This window comes from Papio anubis, chromosome 1 (assembly GCF_008728515.1).
Source record: "Papio anubis isolate 15944 chromosome 1, Panubis1.0, whole genome shotgun sequence".
Lineage (NCBI taxonomy): Eukaryota > Metazoa > Chordata > Mammalia > Primates > Cercopithecidae > Papio > Papio anubis.
Genome location: NC_044976.1, coordinates 211,188,790 through 211,207,591, shown reverse-complemented (window position 1 = coordinate 211,207,591; position 18,802 = coordinate 211,188,790). Strand labels below are relative to the sequence as shown.

General features: G+C 37.3%; 1 protein-coding gene across 4 annotated transcripts in view; it reads right to left on the bottom strand.

Annotated features, from left to right (window-relative positions):
• Nucleotides 1–18,802, bottom strand: part of WDR64 (WD repeat domain 64) — a 162,917-nt gene that overhangs the window by 35,080 nt on the left and 109,035 nt on the right. For all 4 annotated transcript variants that reach the window (XM_017953364.3, XM_017953367.3, XM_009196564.4 and 1 more), the window contains 2 exons: nucleotides 14,600–14,776; nucleotides 994–1,127 (listed from right to left, as the gene is read on the bottom strand). In XM_017953364.3, coding sequence (XP_017808853.1) covers nucleotides 994–1,127; nucleotides 14,600–14,776 — 311 coding nt within the window. The remainder of the gene's footprint in view (nucleotides 1–993; nucleotides 1,128–14,599; nucleotides 14,777–18,802) is intronic.

The following is an 18,802-nucleotide window of genomic DNA, read 5'->3' as shown; positions in this document are numbered from 1 at the left end:
GGTAAGATCTTGGCCATAGTCCAGAGTAAATCTAACTGGTTGAGAGGAATAATTGCATCTACCACATTGGCCCTTGTTAGCCCCAACCTGTAATAAATCAGACGTGTTGAGGTGGTGAATGAGAAGGACATGCTACCCAGGAGTCCTCTCACCATTTGACTTTGGTGGCTGAGTGGATGGTGGTGGCACTGGGGATACGGGAATGGGAGAAGTTTGGGAGTGGGGAGTAGGTTGGGAAGATGTTTTAGCTTTGAGGGTCTTGGTAGTGATCAGATGGTAGCGATCAGATGAAAATTGCCAGTAGGCAGTTGGTTATGTGTGTTTGAAGCTCTAGAGAGATTAGTGTTTGAAGTTGTTATGTACTTCAATTATTTGTTGAGGTCATAAATTTGGGCAAGGTCACACATGAAAAGCATATACTCATTGAGAATAGTAAAGATCAAAGCTCTTGGAAATATAGATGCTTACAATTCACCTTACTTATATCATCCTGGGATTCAGGAACTTAGAACATAGTCCGTTCATGAATATAACTTCCAGGAAGGCCTGCCTTGAAAGTTATCACCATTTTTATGTATTGCTTTTTTGTCCCCTGAGGTTTTTTGTTGTTGGTGGTGGTTTTTGGTTTTTTTTTTTTTTTTTTTCTGAGTTTCACTCACTCTGTCGCCTAGGCTGTAGTGCAGTGGTGTGATCTCAGCTCACTGCTACCTCCACCTCCCAAGTTCAAGCAATTCTCATGCCTCACCCTCTCCATTAGCTAGGTTTACAGGCAGGCACCAGTGCACCTCGCTAATTTTTGTATTTTTAGTAGAGACAGGGTTTCACCATGTGGGTAAGGCTGGTCTTGAACTCCTGGCCTTGAGTGATCCTCCTCCCAAAGTTCTGGGTTTACAGACCTGAGCCACGGTGCCCAGCCCTTCCCTGAGTGTTGCATGTTACTTGGCTCTTCTGCAGTAAAGTTTTTACATTGTTTAAGGATAATACACAACTTACACTTTTTTGACAGTAGACGTCACAAAATTCCATAAGATGATCACACCATTTAAGGTTCCAGCTGCTATCAAATTATACCCTTCTACTTGTAGTAAATCAATGCAGTTCACTCGTAATGAATCCATGGCGGGATTCTGAAGAACGAAGGAAACAGAACACTATGAATAGAGTATTCATGATTCGCGGTATAAATGCCATGTGTACACTTTGTAATTGTCATCAACTTAAAACAAAATGCTTTATTTTATATATATATATTTAATATCAGAGCATGAAATTTAGTAAAATCTTATTTTTCTTGCACGAAAATTTTTAACTGGTAGAATTCATCAAAGCAACAAAAATATACTCCTGTTTACCGGCTGCTTTTTCTCAGCCTTATTTATTCTTTCTTACCGACTATTAGATTAACTTCCCATCATCCTCTTCCCTTCAAACTTTTTGAAAGAATATTCTACATTCATCATTTCCACTTACTGACTTTTCTTTCACTTACAGCTTCTGCTCTGTAACACTCTGTGATAGCTTTTCCTATTTACCATTAAGATATTTTTCAATTGTCTTGCCTCAAATATTTGTTAGATATCTACTATGTTAGATACTTGCAATACAAAGTCAAGTAGGACATCTGTGATCTAGAGAAACTTATAATAGTTTAAAGTACTCAGATAAAGTGTTGATTATGGTGCAATGTGAAAGTGCTGTATCCGAGGGAGGCACGCATAAGACTTCACAGGAGCATAGAAGAGTGACATTTAAATAAGAGGAGAGGTCTATTACCACTGTCAATTACCACTCTCAGTTGCTCTCCCCTTCCTGAAACTCCTTACTCTCCTGATGTCCTCGACTCCAGGCTTTGCTGGTTTTGCTGTGTTTCTGCGACTTTTATTTTTCTGTTTCCTACTTGGTACCCTTGCCAGCCTTTTAAATATTAATACTTTGGAGGTTTATCTCAAATTCATTTTCTTTTTCTTTTTTTTTTTCAACTCTTTCTGAGGAATCTCAGATTATGTTTCAAATATCTCAATGCTAATGACTTAATTATCTAGTCCAGTCCTCTCCTACAAGCTTCAGGCTTGTACATTTAATTACTTAGACATTTTACAGGTATCTCAGTGTTAATGTATATAACTTATCACCTCCTTTAAGCATGTTTCTTTATTCTATTCTTTTTTTCAGAGACAGATCTCCCTCTGTTGCCCAGACTAGAGTACAGTGAAATGATCACAGTTTACTGCAGCCTTGACCTCCAGGGCTCAAGCGATCCTCCCACCTTGGGCTCTGGAGTAGCTGGGACCACAGGTGGCTGCCACCATGCCTGGCTAATGTTTTGATTTTTTTTGTGGAGACAAGGTCTCACTGTGTTGCCAGGCTGGTCTCGAATTCCTGAGCTCAAGTAATCCTCCTGCCTCCGCCTCCCAAAGTTCTGGGATTATAGGCATCAGCCATGGTGCCCGGTCCTCTATTCTTAATTTCATTGGTTAGCACTGTTTTTCAGTTCATCATTCAAGTTAGAAATCCTGGAATTGTCCTTCTTTCCTTCCTTTCTCTCAGTACCCTCCTCTCCCAACTGCATGGTATCAATTGCAAGTTGTGCTACTTTTACTGCTAGATATTTTCTGAAACCAAAACCTTTTCTTCTGCACTACCTCCATTGTCATGACCTTATATATTTTATTATTTTTTAATTGTAAATTTGTTTAGAGACAGAATCTTGATCTGTCACTCAAGCTGGTCTGCAGTGGTGCAATCATAGCTCACTACAACCTCGAACTCCTGGGCTCAAGCATTCCTCCCACCACAGCCTCCCAAATAGCTCGACTAAAGGTGCACGCCACTGTGCCCAACTAATTTTTAAAAATTAAAAAAATTTTTTTTTGTAGAGACGAGGTCTATGTTGCCCAGGCTGGTCTCGAATTCCTGGCCTCTAGTGATCCTCCCACCTTGGCCTCCCAAAGTGCTGAGATTACAGGTGTGAGCCACTGAGCCTGGTCATCTTTGTATCTTTTAACTAAAACAGGAAGTAGCCTGTTGCCTGAATCTTCTGCCTTTAGTCTTGGCCCTTTCAAATCTGTCATCCAAGCAGTATCAAAGATGAGCTGCCCACAACACAAACCTGATCGTGTCATTTCTCATTTAAAGCCCTTCAAAGGTCTTCCATTTGTTACAGGATACTCAAGCTCCTTATTCTTGTAAGCATGGTCTGGTCCCTACCTATTTGTTTGTCTTCATATTTTACTACTCCCAGTATTACTGTAACCACACTGAGATACTTGTAGTTATTCTTCACAAACCATGCAATATGTTACCTCCATTATTTTGTTCACATTACCTCTTCTACTTGAGATTCACTGTCTTTTCACTACCCTCTAGAAACTGCCTATCTGAGCCAAGCTAACTCCTGAGAGTTCTTTAGCTATAATTCGGCAATTATCCTCTTCAAAAACCTCCCCCTCTCCCCAGCACTCCAGGATCTCTGCTGTACTTCTATAGTGCAGGTACTATACCTCATTAATCTTGACATCCCCAGTGCTAAGAACAGTGCGTGATACGTGGCAGGTATTCAATAAAAAGTGCTTCCTAAATAAAAGAGTTTTAGGGAGAGAATTTCCATGCACAATCAAATTTTTTTCCTAAGTGACTTTTGCAAACTTTTCTTTGAGACCGAGTCTCACTCTGTTGCCCAGGCGGGAGTGCAGTGGCACGATCTCAGCTCACTACATCCTCCACCTTCCGAGTTCAAGTGATTCTCGTACCTCCGCCTCCCCAGTAGCTAGGATCACAGGCATGCACCACCACACCCGGCTAACTTTTGTATTTTTAGTAGAGATGGGGCTTCACCATGCTGGCCAGGCTGGTCTCAAACTCCTGACCTCAAGTTATCTGCCCGCCTCGGCCTCCCAAAGTGCTGGGATTACAGGTGTGAGCCACCGTGCCTGGCTGACTTTTGCAAACTTTCAATCTATAATTTTAAAGTCTGTTGCAAAAAAGAAGTGCTATAATGATAATTATGATAAGTACAAAAAATAAAGGTTTCAAAATTGGAGATAATTTACATTTACATTAAAAGCCCAAAAGGCACTTTATTGTGCTTCAGTAGTTTATTTTATAATTTATCACAATAGTTTTCCTTTTCTTTTTTTTTTTTTTTTTTTTTTTTTGAGCAATCATTTTTTGGTACCTATGCAATTATTTGCTAACTGCCTGGTTCTGACTCACTATAGAGGCATATTCTTTCTGTTTGTATTAGCTATAAGTAAGATTTCATATATCAGATACATATAATTGAACCTAGTGTTTCCAATGATATGTAGAGTTGAAAACGGAAGTAGGCTAGACTTTATGAGGACATGCATTTTGTTCTGTCTTTTGTGCACATTACATGGTAACGTTATTATGACATAGTCACTGTATATATTGATTTCAAAGGACTCTTAGCTAAGAAAAAACCTACTTATCATTTAAACTAGCAATGAATGACATTCAAATTGCAGTTCCAAACTGACATTTGTTTCAGTATGAGGAAAACTAATACAGTTTCTCTCCATTCTATGATAAAATAATTGTTTCCAAATTCCATAAAACCATCTATATTATTCTATTTTTTTTTTGCAAGGAAGCTTTATGGTTAATAATAATAAAAAGGAAATAAATTATATTATGGTTGTTTTGCTAAGGTCAGGGAGAAAAAAACTGAAGACTTTTCTCAGTTGCTCTGGCTGTAACTTGCAGTTTTCCTCCATTCTTTAGTGTCTGACCACTTATCTCTCTGAAAGCTGAAAAGTGCAAATGGTTTGATTAGAGTACTCTAATATTAGAGTAAATCAATAAAGTTAATCAAGATCCTCATTAAAAAAACAATTAGTTTAAATTTCTATAGGAACACAAAGGTGTAGTTTTCTTTTTCTCCATTCTTCAGCCTCAAACATATGCCCGCAACACTTCATCCCTCAGACATGCACACATGCGCCTGCCTTGTTGAGGAGGTGTAAGCATATCACAAAAATAGGTTTCTGAAGAGATGGCAAATTAAGCTATTGAATTCAACATATACAGCTACTTTACTCAGAAAAAAAAAAAAAAAAAGATTCCTTTCAAAGTATTACTGCTCATTGAAAATGCATCCAGGAGCTCTGATGGAGATGTACAACGTGAATGTCGTTTTCATGCTGGTGAATACAATATTCCTTCTGCAGCCCATGGATCAAGGGGAAATTCTGACTTTCAAGACTTATTATTTCAGAAATACATGTTGTAAGGCTATAGCTGCCATAGATAGTGATTCCTATGATGAATCTGCTTGCTCAAATTGAAAACTTTCCAGAAAGAATTCACCATTCTAGATGCCATTAAGAACATTTGTGATTCATGGGAGGAGGTCAAAATAGCAACATGAACAGGAATTTGAAGAAAAGGATTCTAACCCTCAAAGATACTTGGAAGGGTTCAAGACTTCAGTGGAGGAAGTAACTGAAGATATGGTAGAAATAGGAAGAGAACTAGAATTAGGAGTGAGGCCTAACTTGCTGCAATCTCGTGATAAAACTTGAATGGATGAGGAGTTGCTTCTCATGGATGAGCAAAGAAAGTTGTTTCTTGAGATAGAATCTGCTCCTGATGAAGATACTGTGAACACTGCTGAAATGACAACGAAGGACTTAGATGACTGGGCAGGGGCAGGGTTTAAGAGAATTGACACCAATTTTGAAAGAAATTTTACTGTAGGTAAAATGCTATCAAACAGTATCACATGCTACTGAGAAATTTTTCCTGAAAGGAAAAGGCAATCCATGCGGCAACTTCATTGCTGTCTTATTTTTAAAAATTGCCACAGCCACCCCAGCCTTCAGCAACCACCTCCCTGATAAGCCCGGATCTATCAACATCGAGTCAAGACCCTCCGCCAGCAAAAAGATTAGGACTTGCTGAAGGTTTAGATGATTATTAGCAATTTTTAGCAATAAAGTATTTTAAATTAAAGTATATACATTTTTTAGGCATAATGCTATTGCATACATAATAGACTGCAGTATAGTATAAATATAACTTTTTTTTTTTTTTTTTTTTTTTGATATGGAGTCTCGCTCTGTCGCCCAGGCTGGAGTGCAGTGGCACGATCTAGGCTCACTGCAAGCTCCGTCTCCCAGGTTCCCGCCATTCTCCTGCCTCAGCCTCCCGAGTACCTGGGACTACAGGTGCCCGCCACCACGCCCGGTTAATTTTTTGTATGTTTAGTAGAGACGGAGTTTCACCGGGTTAGCCAGGATGGTCTCAATCTCCTGACCTCGTGATCCTCCCGCCTTGGCCTCCCAAAGTGCTGGGATTACAGGTGTGAGCCACTGCACCCGGCCAACTTTTTTTTTTTTTTTTTTTTTGAGACAGAGACTCACTCTGTCACCCAGGCTGGAGTGCAATGGCGCGACCTTGGCCACTGCAACCTCCATCTCCCAGGTTCAAGTCATTCTCCTGCCTCAGCCTCCTGAGTAGCTGGGATTACAGGCACATGTCACCACGCCCAGCTAATTTTTGTATTTTTAGTAGAGATGGGGTTTCACCATGTTGGCCAGGCTAGTCTTGAACTCCTGACCTCAAGTGATCCCGCCCGCCTCAGCCTCCCAAAGTGCTAGGATTACAGGCATGAGCCACCACACCCAGCCTAAATATAACTTTTATGTGTGCACTGGGAAACCCACAATTTCTTGCTTTGCGATATTTGCTTTATTGTCATGGTCTGGAACTGAACCGTCAATATTTCCCAGTCGTACCTGTTGTTATTAACATTTCTTGGTCACAAACACTTCAAGAATCTTAAAAAAAAAAAAAAAAAAAAAAAAAAGCTACAGTTGAATACTACTGAGGCATAAAACTGAGTGAGCTACTGATTCATGCAGCAGCAACAGACAAATCTCAAAAGCATTATGCTAAATGAACAAAACCTTAAATGTATACTATATTACTCCACTATGTGACGTTCTAGAATAGGAAAAAACAAATGTTTGGTGAAAAACATTAGAACAGTGTTTGCCTTTGGGTAAAGAGCAGATATTGAATAGGCAGAGACATGAAGGAACTTTCTGGGGTGGTGGTGAAGTTCTTTATCTTGCTAGGGGTTCTGGTTGTTTATGTTTTTCTTCAAACTCATTGAATAGCGGCTTCAATTTTGTACATTTTATTTTACGTACATTTTACTAAAAGCAAAACCATAAACAGTGAACTCTAGTTAATGATGCATACACTGAAGTGTTTAGGGGTGATATGTATCAATGCCTTCAGCTTACTTTGAAATAGATTTTTAAAATAAGATGGATATAAGGGTGAGTAGAAGATGAACCGATGAATAAATATGTGATAAAGCAAAGACCGCAAAATGTTAATAGTAAAATTTAAGTGGACGAATATATGGATGTCCGCTCTAAATTTTTCAACTTTTCTAATGTCTACAAATTTTCATAATAAAATGTTGAGAAAGAAAAAGCTGTGAACCTTGCACTCTTCAGAAAAAAAAGTTTTGCATACAATTTCAGAGGCTTTTTAGACCCCCAAAGTCTACCCATGGACAGACAGCCAGTAGATTGCAGGTTAAAAACTCTGGGTGTATAACTTTTGAAGCTCTATCACTAAGAACTTATCAGGGGCAAGTACTTTAATATTCCTTTATTATGAGAAATTAAGGCTGGCTATTTTAAGACTAATTACAATTTTGGAATTCAGAGAATATCCTGAAAAAAATAATCTGATGATATACTTTCCTTATTTAGGTTTTAAAATAACCATTAAAAAAAGAAGATACAACAAAACAGGTGCCTTTACAGTTGACCAAGTGATGCTGCTAGAGCAAGAAGGGAAGCTTTTTTAAAAAAAAAACAAAAACCTATAAAAAGAGAAAGCTGGAATTTTATTAACTGACCCTGAAAAATCTAGTTAAAATCTCATGATGTAAAAATGATCAAATTAGTAATTGGCTAGAAACAGTGACCGACCATTTTGTGATGTTTTTGGTATCACAAACTTGTCCTTCTTAAAATCTCAGAGAATTTAAAAGAGCTACCTATTTTTAGAGAGACAAGTTATTTTTAGTTAGACAGATGTGATTTTTTTATTATTATTTTTATTATTTTAATTTTTTTGAGACAGAGTCTTACTCCACTAGAGTGCAGTGGTGTGGTCTCAGCTCACTGCAACCTCCTCCTCCTGGGTTCAAGTGATTCTCCTGTCTCAGCCTCCCACGTAGCTGGGACTATAGGCACGCGCCACCATGCCCAGCTAATTTTTGTTTTTTTGGTAGATACGGGGTTTCATCATATTGGCCAGGATGGTCTCAATGTCTTGACCTAATGATCCACCCACCTCAGCCTCCCAAGTGCTGTGATTACAGGCGTGAGCCACTGCACCAGCCTATTTTTAGATAGACGAATGGATTACCTGAACAAAGCCTGAAGAAGACTTATGATTATATCCAAGAAGTAGTTCCTGATAACCAGAAACCTCATCTACACCCAGCTTCCCAGAACTTAGCATTGCCATGGCAAACAAGGCCATACACAAAATGAAAACACTAATAAGAAACTGGAAAAAATATGTGGAACTTACATCACAAAGGACAAATATCCATAATATATCTTCTTAATTATTTATATATACATATATGTATATATTCCTAATGTATCTCATATACAAAAAGCTTTTAAAACATTAGAAGGAAAAGAACAACAACCTAGATAGAAAAATTAACAAAAGATACGAACAAATAGTCCATATGTGTATTAAAAAGATGCTCCCCTCACTCACGATAAGATAAATGCAAATTAAAGTATACCAAATTATATTTTAACAGGAAGGCTAAGTTTGGGGCTGTATTAAAAGGTCACAGAATGGTTGTTCATTCTTTTCTGGCCAATTATTATTTCACTATTTTTACATCATGTAATTTTAACTAGATTTTTCAATGTCAGTTAATAAAATTCCAGCTTTCTCTTTTCATAGGTTTTTATCTTTTTAAAAACACTTCTCATTTTGCTCTCACTTGTTCAAGTATAAAGGCACTTGTTTTGATTTCTCATCTAGATTTGAAAAAGTTCCTAAGTTTGACTATAATATATACTGTTGGCAAGGCTGTGGGGAAATAGGCAGTCTCACATATTAGGGGCAATGCAGAGCTCTGTAACTTCTGTGGAGGGGAGTTTGGTAATGTCTAGGAAGATTATATTAGCATTTACTTTTTGATCCAGTAACCCAATCCCTCTTCTTGAATCTATCCCAAAGACACACTGTCAACAATGGAAACCAACTCTCTCTATATATATATTTCATAAAGTATATATGTATTTCATAAAGTATATATTTCATAAAGTATATATATATACTTTAATTTGCATTTATCTTATAATGAGTGGAGCATCTTGCTAGTACATGTATGGACTATTTCTTCATATCTTTCATCAATTTTCTATCTAGGTTGTTCTTTTCCTTCTAATGTTTTAAAAGTTTGTTGTATATTAGATATATTAGAAATATATATCTATGTACACATAGATATGTATATATAGATATACATACATACAGTATGTATATATAGATAATTAGGAAGATATATTATAGATATTAGTCCTTTGTGATATAAGTTCCACATATTTTTTCCAGTTTCTTATTAGTGTTTTCATTTTGTGTGTGGCCTTTTTTGCCATGGCAATGCTAAGTTCTGGGAATCTGGGTGTAGATGAGGTTTCTGGTTATCAGGAACTACTTCTTGGAAATAATCATAAGTCTTTTTCATATATATATATGTTGCAGCACTACTTTTAATTGGAAAAGATTAAAAACAACCCAAATGCTTACCTACAGGGGATTAGTTGAATAAACAATGGTACATCCATTCACATGAAATACTTAACCCCATTGTCTCAGCCCAAAATCTCCTTAAGCTGATAAGCAACTTCAGCAAAGTCTCAGGATACAAAATCAATGTGCAAAAATCACAAGCATTCTTATACACCAATAACAGACAAACAGAGAGCCAAATCATGAATGAACTCTCATTCACAATTGCTTCAAAGAGAATAAAATACCTAGGAATACAACTTACAAGGGATGTGAAGGACCTCTTCAAGGAGAACTACAAACCACTGCTCAATGCAATAAAAGGGGACACAAACAAATGGAAGAACATTCCATGCTCATGGATAGGAAGAATCAATATCGTGAAAATGGCCATACTGCCCAAGGTAATTTATAGATTCAATACCATTCCCATTAAGCTACCAATGACTTTCTTCACATAATTGGAAAAAACTACTTTAAAGTTCATATGGAACCAAAAAGAGCCCATATTGCCAAGACAATCCTAAGTCAAAAGAACAAAGCTGGAGGCATCACACTACCTGACTTCAAACTATACTAAAAGGCTACAGTAACCAAAACAGCATGGTACTAGTACCAAAATAGAGATATAGACCAGTGGAAAAGAACGGAGGCCTCAGAAATAATACCACACATCTACAACCATCTGATCTTTGACAAACCTGACAAAAATAAGAAATGGGTAAAGGATTCCCTATTTAATAAATGGTGCTGGGAAAACTGGCTAGCCATAAGTAGAAAGCTGAAACTGGATCCCTTCCTTACTCCTTATACAAAAATTAATTCAAGATGGATTAGAGACTTAAATGTTAGACCTAAAAACCATAAAAACCCTAGAAGAAAACCTAGGCAATACCATTCAGGATATAGGCATGGGCAAGGACTTCATATCTAAAGCACCAAAAGCAATGGCAACAGAAGCCAAAATTGACAAATGGGATCTAATTAAACTAAAGAGCTTCTGCACAGCAGAAGAAACTACCATCAGAGTGAACAGGCAACCTACAGAATGGGAGAAAATTTTTGCAATCTACTCATCTGACAAAGGGCTAATATCCAGAACCTACAAAGAACTCAAACAAATTTACAAGAAAAAAACAACCCCATCAAAAAGTGGGCAAAGGATATGAACAGACACTTCTCAAAAGATGACATTTATGCAGCCAACAGACACATGAAAAAATGCTCATCATCACTGGCCATCAGAGAAATGCAAATCAAAACCACAATGAGATACCAAGTCACACCAGTTAGAATGGTGACCATTAAAAAGTCAGGAAACAACAGGTGCTGGAGAGGATGTGGAGAAATAGAAACACTTTTACACTGTTGGTGGGACTGTAAACTAGTTCAACCGTTGTGGAAAACAGTGTGGCGATTCCTCAAGGATCTAGAACCAGAAATACCATTTGACCCAGCCATCCCATTACTGGGTATATACCCAAAGGATTATAAATCATGCTGCTATAAAGACACATGCACACGTATGTTTATTGAGGCACTATTCACAATAGCAAAGACTTGGAATCAACCCAAATGTCCATCAATGGCAGACTGGATTAAGAAAATGTGGCACGTATACACCACGGAATACTATGCAGCCACAAAAAAGGATGAGTTAGTGTCCTTTGTAGGGACATGGATGCAGCTGGAAACCATCATTCTCAGCAAACTATTGCAAGAACAGAAAACCAAACACCTTATGTTCTCACTCACAGGTGGGAATTGAACAATGAGATCACCTGGACACAGGAAGGGGAACATCACACACCAGGGCCTATTGTGGGGTGGGGGAAGTGGGGAGGGATAGCATTAGGAGATATACCTAATGTAAATGACGAGTTAATGGGTGCAGCACACCAACATGACACAGGTATACATATGTAACAAACCTGCACGTTGTGCACAGGTACCCTAAAATATAAAGTATAATAAAAAAAAGAAAAGAAAAGAAAAATGAACATGTGTACACCCATGTTCGTGGCAGCATTGCTATTAATAGCAAAAAAGTGAAAGCAACCCAGGTATCCATTTATGGATGAATGGGTAAACAACACGTGTTCTATACATACAATGGAATAATGTTCAGCCTTTAAAAGGAAGGATGCTGTGACATACGCTACACATAGACGAGCCTTGAGGACATCATGCTAAGTGAAACGAACCAATCACAAAGGACGAATACCATATGTTTCTGCTTATATGATATACCCAGTGTAAGTTAATTCATAGAGATGGAAATTAGAATGCTGGTTGTTAGGAGCTGGAGGGAAGGGGAAATAGGGGGTTATTGTTTAATAAACAGAGATTCAGTTTTGCGAGATGAAAGCGTCTGGAGATGGCTGGGTGATGAAGGTTGCACAACAATGTGAATGTATTTAATGTCGCTAACGGTACACCTAAAAATAGTCTAAGTGGTAAATATTACTTTACGTGTATTTTACCACAATTTAAAATAAAAGGAAGATGAAGATCTCTATGTACGGCTTATAATGGTCTCAAATAGATTATTAAATAAAGCAGGGAATACAGGGATGTAAATCGTATTCTATCATTTGCTTAAGAAGGTGGAGAGGGAACCAAGTATTTGATTATATTTTTTAAAAACAGCACGGAAACATAAACCAAAAACTTAAAAACAAAAAGTTAACTATAGGTTAAGGAGAGAACAAGGTGGAAAAGACATGAATACAATAGACTTTGTTTTGTAGCTCAGAATAGAACTTGTTTTGTAATTTAATCTTAGAAGTATGGAAATGTTTTACATAACAATAAAACAAAACTGAATTTTAAAAATGCAATACATTTGAAAAATGAAGCAAATTAACCATATATAGAGTTGGTGGTACAAGGAATTATTTTAAGCAATTTTAAAGCACAGTAATTTGACAGTACATTCCACATGCTATACACCCTAAGGACAAAAAGAACTGCAAAAAAAGCAAGATTCTGAGCTGCGTCAGGTATCATGTTCCTAGAAATTTTATTGTTTTCTGAAACTAGAATATAATGTAATGTACAATGATAACATATAAAATGACATAAAGAACCTGTATATTATGTAGAAGAATACATTATATAAATAATAGCATAAAGCAAATAAGTAATGATGCTTGTATCATTAGAAATCAAAATTTTCTGAGAGAAAGGTATAAATTAAAATAAAATTAGTAAAAGCCATATAACCTTACATTTGAATTGGGAATATCAGTGCAAAATAGTAGTGCATTTTCTCTTAATGTGTTTTCTTAGCTGTCTATTGAAAAAGTCTAAAAATAAGAACCAACCTAGTGGCAGTGGGCAGCTCTAGAACCCAGGTTGTGGTTTTTTAAGATACTATTTCTCACTGAAATGAAGTAGAATATATTGGAGAAATAGTGGATTTTAGATCTGGAAAGAAATGTACAAGATGAGCCTGGATCATCTTGTCATACCTAGAAGCTATCCACAGCTTCTGAGGTCACATCAGAGGAACTCAGGAACCTGAAGAGGCTCCAACCAGTTTCAGATGGGACAGTTTGGGCATCAATAATAATAACAAATTAAATGGACTGAAACACATCAAGAACATTTAAATTTGTGAGTCAATAATGATATTAAATAAACAAAATTCACGGACCACCTTTGGAAGATGCTAGGAAACCTATTCTCCACTTTAAAACTGATAAATATAAGGAGCAAATCGTGAATTAGTTTGCTTTTCTATATAAACTGTACCTCAGTGTAACCAAGTATTTGATAAAGGAGAGGTTTTCTTTAATGACACGTTCCAGTAGTAAATGAAGCAGAAAGGCAGCATGAAAACTTTGAATGAAAATAATAGACCTAGGTAATAATCATCAATGACTGCTGAGATAAAAAAAAAAAAAAAAAGACAACTGGTCATTGTGAGAATCTTGATGGAATACAGGACAGCACCTATGAAGGAGTATTGCTAAAAAAAAAAAAAATTCCATGTTGTAGTCAATTAAGCCACCAGATTAACTACCAGATTGCAGGAAGTACAGCGGAACTTCTTAAATAACACCACGAGGGTGCAATCAGCAAAATCTAGAAAGTGGAAAACTATGGCGTCAACTGTCCAGCTTCTTCAGGACATAAATTGCAAGGAGAGAGAAAAAAAAGATATTTAACAGATTTTTCCAACCAAATTCAACAAATAGACCTTGTTTGGATCTTGGTTGTTGAAACCAATTATAAGAAAGAAATTATAAGGATATCTGGAAAATTTGAACACTGAATGAATATGTGATGAGATTAACAACTTCTTACAAATTATTTTTAATGTATTTTAGAAAATAATGGTATTATTTTTGAAATAGTCATTATTGTTTAGACATATATACTGAAATAGAAAGGGATGAAATGACATAATGTTTGAGATTTGCTTCAAAATCCATTGGTGGTGGGCCAGACACGGTGTCTTATGCCTATAATTGCAGCGTTTTGGGGGGCTGAGGCAGGAGAGTCATTTGAGCCCAGGTGTTGGGGTCTGCAGTGAACTATGATCACACCACTGCACTTTAGCCCGGGCAACAGAGCAGGACCCGGTCTCAAAAAAAAATCCATTGGTGGTGGTCATGGTGAAGAGCTGGGAATAAAGAATAAGTTTGGCCATACACAGAAAATTTTTGAAGCTGAGCGATAACGCATAGAAGCTCTTTGTATTATTTTCTATACCTTTATATATGTTTGTAAATTTCCATAACAAAAAGCAAAAGTTAAAAAGAAACTAAGAGAGGAAACTTACATTAGAAGGTTGAGAAGCATTCCTCTCAACTATTAACTCGACATCTGGGAAAGGAATAGCCATGTTCCTATCTCTAGTAGACACTCTCAGATGCACAGCATGTTTCCCATCTTGTAGGAAAGGCACAACATCGGGCAGCTCCCAGATCACCATGAGGTAAATATCATCTTCCTTGCCCTTTAATAGAAATCCAGTGAGTACATGAAAAGTTCAATTAATTATTTTATTTTGAACTGTTTTAAAGAGATAGAGAAAATAGAACCTACACTGATGTATCCACCATCTAGCTTTACCAAATCTTCAACCCCATCTCTTCCTTGCTTATTAATATAATTCCTCTTTCTTCCCTCCCTAGAGTAACCAGTAATGTGAATATGATGTTAGTCATGAAAGTTTTAATATTTCTATGTATACATATATATATGTTCTACATATATATGATAGTGCTTTCAAACTTTAAGCCATTTTATGAATGTTGTCCAACTATATGGATTCTTCTTCAACTTTCTTATTTCACTCAATAGGATGCTTTTGAGATTTATACAAGTTATTTCATGGAACTCCAGTTTATTTATTTTAAACTGCTTTATCGTATTATATAAACATACTACAATATATTTATCCATTCCCCCATTGTCGGATGTTCAGAGTGCCAATTTGGTACTGCTTTCCTTTACAGACAGGCGGCACAGTTTCTACAGCATATATCTGGGGTAAAATTACCTAACTATAAGATATGCACATCTTCAACTTTACTAGCTATCACCTAACCACTTCTCTAGGTAGTGTTTAGCTATGTTCACTCTCACCAGGAGTAGATGAGAGTTCCCCTTTCTTCATATTCTTGCTAACACTTGGTATTATTTGATTTTCTTAATGTTTTGCCTGATGAGTATGAAATGGAACATTTCAAAACTAATTTTTAATACCCTTTCAAATAGGAAGACAGGAAGTCAAATTGTCTCTATTTGTAGATGACACGATTGTATATTTAGAAAACCCCATGGTCTCAGCCCAAAATCTCCTTAAGCTGATAAGCACCTTCAGCAAAGTCTCAGGATACAAAATAAATGTTAAAAAATCACAAGCATTCCTATACACCAACAACAGACAAACAGAGAACCAAATCATGAGTGAAGTCCTATTCACAATTACTACAAAGAGAATAAAATACCTAGGAATATAACTTACAAGGGATATGAAAGACCTCTTCACGGAGAACTACAAACCACTGCTCAAGGAAATAAGAGAGGACACAAACAAATGGAAAAACATTACATGCTCATGGATAGGAAGATCAATATTGTGAAAATGGCCATACTACCCAAAGTAATTTATAGATTCAATGCCATCCCCATCAAGCTACCATTGACTTTCTTCACAGAATTAGAAACAACCACTTTAGATTTCATATGGAACCAAAAAGAGTCCATACAGTCATGACAATCCTAAGCAAAAAGAACAAAGCTGGAGGCATCACACTCCCTGACTTTGAACTACACTACAAGGCTACAGTAACCAAAACAGCATGGTACTGGTACCAAAACAGACATGTAGACAAATCGATTAGAACAGAGGCCTCAGAAATAATGCCACACATTTACAACCATCTGAACTTTGACAAACCTGACAAAAACAAGCAATGGGGAAGTGATTCACTATTTAATAAATGGTGTTGGGAAAACTGGTTAGCCATATATGCAGAAAACTGAAACTGGACCCCTTCCTTACACCTTATACAAAATTAAGTCAAGATGGATTAAAGACTTAAATGTAAGACCTAAAACCATAAAAACCCTAGAAGAAAACCTAGGCAATACCATTCAGGAAATAGGCATGGGCAAAGACTTCATGACTAAAATACCAAAAGCAATGGCAACAAAAGCCAAAATTGACAAATAAGAGCTAATCAAACTAAAGAGCTTCTGCACAGCAGAAGAAACTATCAACAGAGTGAACAGGCAACCCACAGAATGGGAGACAATTTTTGCAGTCTATCTATCTGTCAAAGGGGTAATATGCAGAATCTACAAGGAACTTAAATTTACAAGAAAAAAACAACCCCATTAAAAAGTGGGCAAAGGATATGAACAGACACTTCTCAAAAGAAGACATTTATGCGGCCAACAAACATATGAAAAAAAGCTCATCATCACTGGTCATTAGAGAAATTCAAATCAAAACCACAATGAGATACCATCTCATGTCAGTTAGAGTGGCGATCATTAAAAAGTCAGGAAACAACAGATTCTGGAGAGGATTTGGAGAAATAGGAATGCTTTTACACTGTTGGTGGGAGTGTAAACTAGTTCAACCATTGTAGAAGACAGTGTGGCAATTCCTCAAGGATCTAGAACCAGAAATACCGTTTGACCCAGCAATTCTATTATTGGGTATATACCTAAAGTATTATAAATCGTTCTACCATAAAGACACATGCACACGTATGTTTATTGCAGCACTATTCACAATAGCAAAGACTTGGAACCAACCCAAATGCCCATCAATGATAGACTGGATAAAGAAACTGTGGCACATACACACCATGGAATACTATGCAGCCATAAAAAAGGATGAGTTCATGTCCTTTGCAGGGAAATGGATGAAGCTGGAAACCATTATTCTCAGCAAACAACACAGGAACAGAAAACCAAATACCACATGTTCTCACTCATAAGTGGGAGCTGAAAAATGAGAACACACGGACACAGGGAGGGGAACATCACACACCAGGGCCTTTCAGAGGGTGAGGAATAGGGGACGGATGGCATTAGGAGAAATACCTAATGTAGGTGACGGGTTGATGGGTGCAGCAAACCACCATGGCACGTGTATACCTATGTAACAAACCTGCACGGGCCAGGTGTGGTGGCTCACACCTGTAATCCCAGCACTTTGGGAGGCTAAGACCGGTGGATCACAAGGTCAAGAGATCGAGACTGTCCTGGCCAACATGGTGAAACCCCATCTCTACTAAAAATACAAAAATTAGCTGGGCTACCAAGCATGCACTTGTAGTCCCAGCTACTCGGGAGGCTGAGGTTGCAAGAGGAGAATCGCTTGAACCCGGGAGGCAGAGGTTGCAATGAGTCATGATCATGCCACTGCACTCCAGCCTGGTGACAGAGCGAGACTCCATCTCGAGAAAAAAAAAAAGAAAAAAAAGAAAAAAACCTGCACGTTCTGCACATATATCCCAGACCTTTTATAAAGTGTATAAAATGAGATACTAAAAATGAAAACTACTTACCACTATTAAAAAAATTTTTTTAACTATTTTTTAAACATATTAGTTATATTAACCATTAATAATATTTCCCTGACTGTTGTGAGTTGAACATTTTTTCGTGTGTCTGCGAGCCATCTGGATTTCCTTACCTGTCCTTTGTTCATTTTTCTGTTGGGCTATTTGTGGGGTTTTTTTTCCTGCAGTTTGCGGGGTTCTTTACATATCCTGGTTTCTAACTCTTCTTCAGTTAGCTGGGGTGCAATGGCCTTTTCACTGTCTGTGACTTGTCTTTTCACTTTGTTTTTTAAGACCAGCTTTTATTTTTAATTTGAACATAATCATGATACCTTTGCCGTATCCCATCTGTGGATGTGGTATATCTCTCCATTTATTCAGATTCTTTTCACACCCTTTAAGATGTATTTCCACAAAACTTTTGCATAGTTCTTGCTATGTTTATTTTAGGTACCTTATACTTTTGTTTGCTATTGTGATGTGATCATTTATTCCACCTGTACTATGTTTATGTTTTCTTTCGTGAGTGTGTGTGACAGTGTCTTGCTCTGTCGCCCAGTTTAGAGTGTAGTGGTGCTATTTTGGCTCACTGCAATCTCTGCCTCCCAGGCTCAGGTGATCCTCCCACCTCAGCCTCCCAAGTAGGTGGGACTACAGGCACGCACCACTACATCCAGCTCATTTTTGTATATAGAGATGGGGTTTTGCTATATTGGCCAGGATAGTCTTGAACTCCTGGCCTCAAGCAATCTGCCTGCCTTGGCCTTACAAACTGCTGAGATTACAGGCGTGAGCCACTGTGCTGGGCCATATTTGTATTTTATAACTGGTTATTATTGATGAGAGGCCATTAATTTTTAATGTTTGAATTGTTATATGGGAATAAAAGTCAAAATTTTAAGGTCAATTATTTTGCTTGCAGAACAGGACTCTATGTTGACGAGCAGTTATGGAAAAGT